This window comes from Lotus japonicus, chromosome 4 (assembly GCF_012489685.1).
Source record: "Lotus japonicus ecotype B-129 chromosome 4, LjGifu_v1.2".
NCBI lineage: Eukaryota > Viridiplantae > Streptophyta > Magnoliopsida > Fabales > Fabaceae > Lotus > Lotus japonicus.
In genome coordinates this window covers 36,531,076-36,542,496 of record NC_080044.1, presented here as the reverse complement: position 1 = coordinate 36,542,496, position 11,421 = coordinate 36,531,076, and the positions used below count along the sequence as shown (strand labels likewise).

General features: G+C 33.7%; 1 protein-coding gene across 4 annotated transcripts; it reads left to right on the top strand.

Moving 5' to 3' along the window:
* The first annotated feature begins 2,880 nt into the window (after positions 1 to 2,880).
* Positions 2,881 to 7,526, top strand: LOC130711485 (phospholipid-transporting ATPase 3-like). Of its 4 annotated transcripts, none has more exons than XR_009010708.1 (7): positions 2,881 to 3,885; positions 4,232 to 4,293; positions 4,984 to 5,065; positions 5,536 to 5,646; positions 5,931 to 6,008; positions 6,102 to 6,198; positions 6,986 to 7,526. XR_009010708.1 is itself a non-coding variant. In XM_057561124.1 (7 exons), the coding sequence occupies exons 1-7, from the start codon at positions 4,061 to 4,063 to the stop codon at positions 7,003 to 7,005; spliced, it is 453 nt and encodes a 150-aa protein (XP_057417107.1). In that variant the 5' UTR covers positions 2,881 to 4,060; the 3' UTR covers positions 7,006 to 7,526. The 4 variants fall into 4 exon arrangements, 2 of the variants coding, with proteins under 2 accessions (XP_057417107.1, XP_057417106.1); XR_009010709.1 differs by having other exon boundaries at positions 2,881 to 3,907; XM_057561124.1 differs by having other exon boundaries at positions 2,881 to 4,063.
* Positions 7,527 to 11,421: the final 3,895 nt, after the last annotated feature.

The window sequence follows — 11,421 nt, the reverse complement described above, 5'->3', positions numbered from 1 at the left end:
AATTCAGGATTTTATGAGTTTTTTATTGTGATTTGCTAGATTTTGGTAGTTTTTATCTATCTTTATTTAGTACCTTTTTATAGTTTAGATTTGATTAGGATTTAGGTTGTTTATTTCTTGATTTTATCTTAATTTATCTTATTATTTATTTAATGCTAATTCTAAGAAAAGGGAGTTGATTTGGTGCTGAGGGTCCACAAAGCTACCATGGACACGCAGAGATTTGATAGCTGCTATTTCTACCTCTGCCACATGTCGCGATCAAGACAGAGGTATGCCGTAAGATGATGTTACGTGAAGAAGAGTTTATCATGTTGTGATTGATGGTTTGTGCCATTTCAGTTTATCTTTTGTTCGTAATTCAATACTGGATTCTTAAATTTCACATATTTTGTGTGTTTTAATCCAAAAGTTTACAAATTTTTGCATAGACCCTTTGACGAATCATTGTTGAAGACGTAATGTTTTGATTCTGATGTAATGTTTTTTATATTGTTCTTCTTCCGCTTTTGTATTTTTTTAAACCAGATTTTAGTATAGTTTGTAGAAATTCATGCGTGTGAAACCATTCTAAACCAGATTTTGGTATAATTTATAGAAATTTACGAAACTTAGGATAGCCTGAATTTATATTCATTTCTCAAATTTTGCCCGTTTTTATTCTTCATGTTTGAGCTGTGTGTATAAGCATACTATTTGCACTGTATGTGAATGATGCACAACTTACTATTTTTTTTTAATGATGCACATGTCAGTCAAATTGATGAAAGCATATGAAGAGCTCACATTTAATCTTCATGAGAATGTTTAGCCCATTCTTAAGGTTGGTTCATGTTTTCCTCAAACTCATTAGTTTTGCATATACTCATGTTTTAGTATGCCAATTGGGTGACTTATCTTACTTTGCTCTATATATTTCCTTAAGTTCAATTTAAATTGATTGTTAGTATAAGTTTATTGGTGAAGTAACCACAATTATTTTGGGTGGGAGAATTATTTTGTTTTTTTCTCACATATGTAGATAATTTGTTGGGGTGCGCACATACGGGGCAATACACCATTTTTTGTTTCTCTTGACTGAAATGTGCCTTTGATTTTTTGTTTCACAAGGGTTCCACCCCAAGATTCACAAATACACTAAATACAATTCTTTCACCACAGTCCTTTCAAATTGGTGAAGGAGGGTATTTTATTCTTCAAAACTTCATTTTGGATTTCTGTTTCAATCTTCTTCATGAATTATTTTGTTCTTCAACTAATTGTAAGATGTCATATGCTTCAAGGATTCCTGCTTTTCTCTTCTTAATCAAAAGCAAAAGGATTGAGGAAAAGAAAATCTTCTAGGGTGCAGAATATTCACTAATTGGAAAAAAAAATAACACGTGTCATTCTCAGATTAATTCTCATAAAAAAATACATTTTAAAATTTTAGATTTGATTAGGATTTATATTGTATATTTCTTGATTTTATCTTAATTTATTTTTGATTTATTTTTAGAGTAAAAAAATACATTTTTAAATTTTAGATTTGATTAGGATTTAGGTGGTTTATTTCTTGATTTTATCTTAATTTATTTATTATTTATTTTTAGAGTATTAATTAATATATCCCAAACTTTTTTTTAAAAAGAGCGGGTATGGGCCGGTTGGGTACTATAGTGCCCATACCCGCACTCATCCCCACTATTTTTTGCGGGTAATTATCTATACTCAACCTCATACCCATTTAGCGGTTTTTTACCATACCCATAGTGGGTATTTTTTGCGGGTACCCTATGATTTTGAGACCCATTGTCATCCATAGATTTAGATTTTGGCAAAGATGGATAACTTCCTGTAATGACATTGAATTGTCTAAAGGTGGGGAGCTTCGAGTTGCTACCCACGTGAGTATGGAGACGAGTACATGTAATTTTAAAAAACGCGGGTATGGAGATGGTACTATAGTACCTACCCATTGTCATCCCTACTTAGTTGGAATAAACACAATAATGTTATACTTTATGATATATCTTACACAATCCTGATTTGTGCTACTATCACATTAATTTTTTTTAAGATTAATATGTTGATAATTCCTTATATCTATGATTTGTGTTATCGTCTTCATATTTACGAAGAATGTGAAACGAGTTCCTCTTGGTCTCAATCGGGCTTAGAAGAGAAATCTTGATCTCTACTTTACTCATCAATTCTGACTTTTCTATTTCATTCGTTGTTTAATATATTTTTAATAATCAAAGTATTAATTAATGTATCAAATACAATAGACATATTTCCCGTGCAACGCGCGGGTAAAAAACACTAGTATATATCAAAACAAGAACTTTTCCAAGATGTCATACAATAAGTTGTCACTCTCAGAATAAATTTTAATATTTAATTCTTCCTACATTGAACCACAACATGCCACATGTCCCTTCCGTATTATTTCCTATTATTTTACTCCCTCCCAATTGTCTCTCCCACTATCTCATTCCTTATTTTTCTCTCTCCCACTTTGTTTCACATTAAATCCCTAACCTAACTCTTCTTCCTTCAGAATGCCTTGGAACAGTAAACCAAAGATGTTCCCACTATATTCCACAATTTTTACCTTAATTGAAGCCAATCTCCAATGCTTCTCTCTCCTCATTCTCACCTCCTGTACCGACCAATAATGTTGAAGGAAAAAACTACGGTGGACCACTTACTTGGGTAGTGTAAGTTACACTACCTTTCAAAATCAATTTCTGGCCACAATTAAATATGGAAAAAATAATTCTAAAGTCTAACTATTTTGGGTGGCTGAAAATTAACATGGTAAATTACCATTTTATCCTGTCAAATAAATAAAGTTTTATTTATATCCCTCCTCATAATACCATTATATCCCTACCCCATATTACCATTATATCCCCTTGTGTTTAGCCTCTCTCCTAACATTACCATTATACCCTCCTCCTTTACCCTCTCTTCCCATCTCCAGTTCGATGCCGCCTCCGTTGGATAGCCTTGCAGGTCCTTCTCCCCTTCATCTTCTTCCTCATGGAACCCTTTGCCTGAACTACTGCCCGAGTTGGAGAACAGTGGGGTTTTCAGATTGGGTTTTCCGGCGTGTAGGACCACCACTGCACGATCGCTGGCGTAGATCTGAGGCGGTTCTGGCGCTGCTCCGACGCGGTCCTGATGTTGCTTCGAGGCTGCTCCGTCACGACATCAGTCCAAAACAGTTGCAGCATGAGCATCATCATTCCACACTGCGTGCACCAACCTTGTCATCGCTCTCATGCTCCCACAAATGAAGCAATCACGCTTCATCACCATTCACTCCACCCTACGCCAATTCTCTCTGTGCCTTACACTCCAACGCTTTCAAAGAACCCTCTTCGAAGCAGATTGACCAAACCTCTTGCACTTGCAGCTCCTGAAACCCATGATGAACAACCCAACATTCGACCCTTCATTCACCTCTTAAAGACCTGCGATGAAAATGGGTATCTTAAACAAGCAAAATCAATTCATGGGCATGTCTTAAAATCGGGTTTTGGAGGCAAGGATTTGTTGGTGTTTTTGAATAATACAGTTCATGTTTACTCCAAATGCTTGGACTACAATTCTGCACGTAAAGTGTTTGATGGAATGTCCCAGAGAAACGTGTTTACTTGGACTGTTATGATTGTCGCGTCAAATGAGCATGGTTACTACCACGATGGGGTGGAGCTATTTAGCATGATGTTGGAGCAAGGTGTGTTGCTTGATGGGTTTGTCCTCTCTGCTGTTTTGCAGTCTTGTGTTGGGTTGGATTCGATTGAGTTCGGTGAGATGGTGCTCCGTCACGGCACGAAGAGGCTGAAGCAGCGAGGTGAATGGGACGCCCCCTGAGGCTTAAGGATTACCACCCAGGTTGAGGAGTATCATTTTTACGGTGACAAATTTTTTTAAGGCATTCTATTCATTGCTGATTACATCATTAAACTAATCATTGCTCTTAAATTAGCATTCTTCCCATCAACATTGGTCTAAAATCACGGTGCTGAAGTCGAATGGTTATTTGATTTTTGCTTTGTGCTCAGAGAAAATGGTTTGTATCTTTGTTTTCAATCACGTGTAGTTAGAGCAATACGTGCTCAAAATTATTTATTACTATTTTGTCTTTAAATTAATTTATGCCTATCTAAGGAAAATCATATTTGTATATGAGCCGATGAGTTCAATTGATTGCCAACTTATCTTGCTTTTATTTTTGCAGTTCAGGAGGGTTGCTAATATCTACTTTCTTACAATCTCAGTCTTGTCTACCACACCCATCAGGTAGCTTTTCCAGTTAGTTTGTTGTTATCAGAAAGAACCACTTTATTAAGGCATTTTATTTTACACTTGGGCTTTCTTGATGCCAGTACAGTCTGCATCAAGGGTTTTATCATATATGTGCTTCATTTTTTATTTTTGATTTTTGTTTCTAAATATTTACTTGAGTACTCTGGCTCCTTAATTATTAATTCAGCTAAAGTTATACTAAATGAAATATTCTCTATAAGAAGCCTTGCTTGATGTCATGTAAATATTGAACTTTTAGCAACTATTAAGCTTGAATTTATTTTTATCATACTTTGCACTTTGAGTTTATCATACTGTAGTTTTGAATTGTGGAATTGCGGACATATGCTGTTGGAAATGGCCGCACTTGCAGTCGTGATGCCATTACGGGAACTTGAAAGGCCTCTACGTTGTGGCCGCAATTGCGGTTGCAGACCACAAATTAAAACCTCCCTTGTATGATTTGTTACTTTATCCTGTTTTTCATGGACTTGATTTATGCATTTCTTCCTTGCTTTAATTATTGTGACGATGACAATCAGTGAAATGTAACAGATATGCTGGTCACCATTCATATAAATTTTTTCAACAGTTTTTTTAATAATTTTATACCAAGCATAAGTCTAATTACTGAATCAAGAAGTGAATGTCTGATTAGTATTTACATATTTTCTGATGTTGTAGCCCTGTCTCTCCAATAACTAATGTGCTTCCTCTATCTCTGGTGCTTCTCCTCTCTCTTATTAAGGAAGCTTTTGAGGACTGGGTGAGAATGCTATTTATTATCCTTGCATGTTCCTTTTTTTCCCTAATGTTCCCATAAATCTTAGGGAGCCTTAGATTCAAGTTTTGTCTTTCCATTGGTTTTTCTTCGGAAATTCCAAACGAGTATCTTATAGGAGAATATTGATAGTTATAAAGTAGAAATAAACATTTTATTATGTTTACTTTAAAGTTTGTAAAAGATTAAACCTTTTCCTTAACAGATGCAGAGGGAGTGGCTTTGCTAGTTTGGTCATCTTTCTATTTTTCTTTCCCTTTTTTCATTTTGTGGTATCCCTTATCCTCCAAATTTTTTCATGTGATTTTATTTTGGTTATTGTTTCATATCTTAAATTTTCTGATGGCATTCTTAATTGGATATTATCAACCCTTTTTTTATTTAATCATGGCTGTAGTATTGTGTGCCTATTCCTCTTATTGATTTACTTACCTATCTGAGAATGTGTAAAACAGAAGCGTTTTCAAAATGACATGGCAATAAACAATGGTACGATAGATGTACTGCGAGATCGAGAATGGGTGTATATACCCTGGAAAAAGTTGCAAGTTGGTGACCTAGTCAAGGTAATGTGCTACTATATGTTGAGATTTAATTTTGGCACGTACATTTGAACTGGTTCTTACAAGGGTGTCTGTAATGGTAAATTGGAAATGGATTGTAAGTTTTCAAATCCGTTGTCAGTCTGTTTTCAACTGTAGGTTATAATTGATACTTTGGTTTGCAGATGCATTTAATCTTCTGAGATTTGTTTTCTTGAGCTGCTTGTGATGGTTTAATTGTGGTCTGGTGGGTGTTTCTATTTACAATGCAGACACTTACTGTAGTGCAACTCTGGTCATTGTTGCAGGTTAAGCAGGATGAATTCTTTCCTGCAGATCTGCTTTTCCTGGCTAGTACAAATGTTGATGGTGTCTGCTACATTGAGGTTTATTCATTAATTTCAATCTGAAAATGAGTGTTCTCTTAACATTCTCAGGGAAGTCTTTGCCATTTATTAATCCTGGGTTTTGGGTGATAGACAACTAATTTGGATGGGGAAACCAATTTGAAGATTAGGAAAGCATTGGAAAAGACTTGGGATTACTTTACTCCAGAGAAGGCATCTGAGTTCAAAGGTTTAGTTTTTTATTGATCGATTCTCAGCTCGTCAATGTTCTTTTTTAAGTGTTCTGTGATTTCACATCGTGCATTTATTTTTTATTCAAGTTTTAGCATTCTTGATTGCTCATCTATTTGAGCAGTTTAGTACAAGGTTCCCTTTAAATCAGTCCTTAGCATGAATCGTTCGTTCATTACTATGGACTACCTATAGATTTGATTGGTTCTGCTTCCCAAGTAATTTGTGTGGGATCTAGTTTGTGTATAGGTGTACCAGTATTGTCAATTTGCTAGATTATTAGCCCTTTATGTTTAAAATATTATCATACTGTCAACTGTAATTATTATGATTGCTGATTATTAGGTGATGATTAGGATGTAGTTAGCTACGGATTTGCTCCTAATAATCTCTTTAATTGATAACCATCACAATATAAAAAAGAGAACAGTGTGCGGCTTAGAGAAACAGTTTCTCTCAAATTCTTATTTCAACATGTTATCATTGTGGTACAACCATGTTCTCTAGAAACTCTCTCTCTTGATGTCTGTCCTCCCATTGGCTTAGCACCATCTCTGCTGCCAAATCAGAGTCATGTCATTTGATTGCCATTGCTCACATTTGGTTATGGATTGGGATTTGGGAATCTATTTTTCGAAGCATTTTCTATCAATGGTTTAATGTCAAAGAATGTTCTCTTGTGCATGATTTCATCTTGTTTGGCCCAAGTCTTGGACTTTACTGGGACAATGTATGTTTATAAACAATGCAAAGATTTGAAGTTTATTTTTATGGCTTTTCTGCAGAGATTATGATGGCAAAGTAACTCCTGAGAAGGTAGCAACTGCTGCAATGTACTTAAAGGGTATACAAGAGCTCATCACATTTGAGAAACTACAAGGCCTCCCAAATTGTTGTGGTGTAGTTGATGTTACACACATCAATGTGTTTAGCTTCTACATAACCTCATAAGGAAGTGTGGCTTGACCATGAGAAGAAACATAGCATGGTCAATAGTGGATCCTGGATATGAGGTTCAGAGACCGTCACTGGTTGGCCAGGTCATTTGAAGGATTGGATGGTCTTTGAGGATTCAACTTTCCACAATCAAGATGCATATAAATGGGGAAGAGAATTGCTTACAGATCAGATCATGGGAGCAATAGGCTTAGGAGTAGTACAATATGTATCAATATATTGTATTTGTAGAAACACATTAAGTGTGATATTTATTTGCAGTTTTGTCAACTTTGTAATTTCAGTTAAATTGTGAGCTACTCCAGATTTGAGTAATTGTGTACTATTTTTGTGACAATATCTTATATAATAAAAGTTATGATTCATTTATAGATATTCTACTTTTTTAGTGTATTTGATATTGCACAAATAAGTAATTCATTTATTCTTAGAGTAAGGAAGAATACATGTTTGAGCATCCCGAAATCGCTTTTAGGTATTGTTATTCCTTTTTTATTTAATTTTGGTTGGGTAACTCAAATTTTAATCTAATTACCTTTGACAAAAACAAAATGAAAGGAAGCCATAGAAGCTTCCAGGTGTAGGTTCTCGTCCATAGTATCAATTCTATGCTCAACACCACCAATCCAAAGATGTTGTAAATCTTGTTCCATTCCTGACACAAGTGGCACTACAAGAGGAGTGATTTCTGGAAAGTTTGGGGAATTTCTGGGCACATTTACATGATTTATAGGTTCCCCTTCAACCTGTTTTTCATCTTCTTCCTCAAAATCTTCACGGAAACTTCACTAATTCACCTTAAATCTATCCCTTTCCCCCATGGAAGCCATCACCGTCCTCAAACATCACCAATCTGTCCCTCTATGAATCCTACTTAAAATCTAACCAAACCTCTTCAAAAACTGTAGAATCATGTTTCTGGAAGCCCAAGGAGTAATTCTGGAACTTTTGGCATGATTCTGAGTTGATTTGGACCAAATCTGGGTTCAATTGTCATCGTGTTCTTCATGTTCAAATCTGTCCTTCTTCGAAACTTCCCTAAAACTCGACCAAATCTCACCAAAACCTACAGATTCATGTTTCTGGAAACCCAGGGATGAATTCTGTAAATTTTCACGAAGTTCCGGGGACGTTTCTGGGTTGCTGTTCTTCAGCTCCGGCAAGGGCTTAAAGATTCCGGCGAGCTGGCCGGTAAATCATCACCTTAAAACGTGTTTTTCTCCCTCGTCCGACCTCCGCTTGAGACGATTCCAAAGCCTACGTACTTTTGGAAGCGAGGGGAATCCAATCCTATGCCCAGCTCCGACCACCGGCGCACCTCCACCACCTCCGGTCATCTTCTCCGATGAGTCCTTTGCCGGAAAATTCATAGACAGCCCAGAAAATCTCCAGATCTTGAAATCTCCAGACATCTTAATTTTTAAAATGATCCTTAACCTAGGTAAATGATTCTTAGGATGATTAAGGTGATTTTTAATGCAACTAATTAATTTTAAGATGATTGGAGTTGTTCTAATGAATTGGTCCATATAATGATTAAAGTGATTCTAGGCAAAAGTAATTGCTTCTTGAGATAATCCAACATATCCATATTATAAATATTTGATTTTTAAAATGATACTTAACCTAGGTAAGTGATTCTTAGGATGACTGAGGTGATTTTTCATGCCTCTAATTAATTTAAAGATTATTAAACTTATTCTTCAGGTGTTTAATTGATCCTTATAATGATTAAAGTGATTCTTAGCATAAGTAATTGCATCTTGAGATAATCTAACTTATCCATATTATAAATAATTGATTTTTAAAATGATCTTTAACCTAGGTAAGTGATTCTTATGATGACTAAGGTGATTTTTAATGCATCTAATTAATTTTAAGATGATTGGAGTTGTTTTAATGTGATGAATTGATCCTTATAATGATTAAAGTGATTCTTAGCAAAGTAATTGTTTATTGAGATAATCAAACTTATCCACATTATAAATAATTGATTTTTAAAATGATCCTTAACCCAGGTAAGTGATTCGTAGGATGACTGACGTGATTTTTCATGCCTCTAATTAATTTAAAGATGATTAAAGTTGTTCTTAAGGTGTTTAATTGATCCTGATGATGATTAAAGAGCTTCTTAGCATAAGTAATTGCTTCTTGAGATAATCTAACTTATCCATATTATAAATATCTGATTTTAAGATGATCCTTAACCTAGGTAAGTGATTCTTATGATGACTAAGGTGATTTTTAATGCATCTAATTAATTTTAAGATGATTGGAGTTGTTTTAATGTGATGAATTGATCCTTATAATGATTAAAGTAATTCTTAGCACAAGTAATTGCTTATTGAGATAATCAAACTTATCCACATTATAAATAATTGATTTTTAAAACGATCCTTAACCCAGGTAAGTGATTCGTAGGATGACTGACGTGATTTTTCATGCCTCTAATTAATTTAAAGATGATTAAAGTTGTTCTTAAGGTGTTTAATTGATCCTGATGATGATTAAAGAGCTTCTTAGCATAAGTAATTGCTTCTTGAGATAATCTAACTTATCCATATTATAAATATCTGATTTTAAGATGATCCTTAACCTAGGTAAGTGATTCTTAGGATGACTAAGGTGATTTTTTAATGCCACTAATTAATTTTAAGATGATTGAAGTTGTTCTTAAGGTGATGAATTGATCCTTATAACGATTAAAGTGATTCTTGGCACAAGTAATTGATTCTTGAGATAATTTAACTTATCCATATTATAAATGTTTGATTTTTAAGATGATCATTAACCTAGGTAAGTGATTCTTAGGATGACTAAGGTGATTTTTCATGCCTCTAATTAATTTGAAGATGATTAAAGTTGTTCTTAAGGTGATTAATTGATTCTTACGATAATTAAAGTGTTCTTAACATGGTTATTTGTCACGTATTATGATTTAAGATGATCCTTAACATAGCTAGGTGATCGTTAACATGATTAAGATGATTCTTAATGCGAATAATTAACTTTAAAGATGGTTAAAGTTGTTCTTAAGGCGTTTAATTGATCCTTATAATGATTAAAGTGAGTATTAGCACAAGTAATTTATTATTGAGATAATTTAACTTATCCACATTATAAATAATTGATTTTTAAGATGATCCTTAACCTAGACAAGTGATTCTTAGGATGACCAAGGTGGTTTTTAATGCCTCTAATTAATTTTAAGATGATTAAAGTTGTTCTTAAGGTGATTAATTGATTCTTATGACGATTAAAGTGTTCTTAACCTAGTTATTTGTCACATAATATGATTTAAGCTAACCATATTATAAATATTTGATTTTCCAGATAATCCTTAACCTAGGTAAGTGATTCTTAGCATGACTAAGGTGATTTCCAATGCCACTAATGAATTTTAAGATGATTAAAGTTGTTCTTAAGGTGATTAACTGATTCTTAAGATGATTAAAGTGTTATTTACCCAATTATTTGTCACATAATATGATTTAAACTATCCATATTATAAATAATTGATTTTTAAAATGATCCTTAACCTAGGTAAGTGATTCGTAGGATGACTGACGTGATTTTTCATGCCTCTAATTAATTTAAAGATGATTAAAGTTGTTCTTAAGGTGTGTCATTGATCCTGATGATGATTAAAGAGCTTCTTAGCATAAGTAATTGCTTCTTGAGATAATCTAACTTATCCATATTATAAATATCTGATTTTAAGATGATCCTTAATCTAGGTAAGTGATTCTTAGGATGACTAAGGTGATTTTTAATGCCACTAATTAATTTTAAGATGATTGGAGTTGTTCTTAAGGTGATGAATTGATCCTTATAACGATTAAAGTGATTCTTGGCACAAGTAATTAATTGATTCTTGAGATAATTTAACTTATCCATATTATAAATGTTTGATTTTTAAGATGATCATTAACCTAGGTAAGTGATTCTTAGGATGACTAAGTTGATTTTTAATGCAACTTATTAATTTTAAGATGATTGGAGTTGTTCTAATGAATTGGTCCATATAATGATTAAAGTGATTCTAGGCACAAGTAATTAATTGATTCTTAAGATAATTTAACTTATCCATATTATAAATAATTGATTCCCGCTATATTTTCAATTCCCGCTAATTTTTTCCCTCCTCTAATTTAACTTATTCATTTTAATTTAACTTTTCCCTCCTCTAATTTTTTTCAATTCCCGCTATGTTCTATTCACATTTTTATATCAAACCTACATGTTTCAGCTGTTTTTTCTTCCT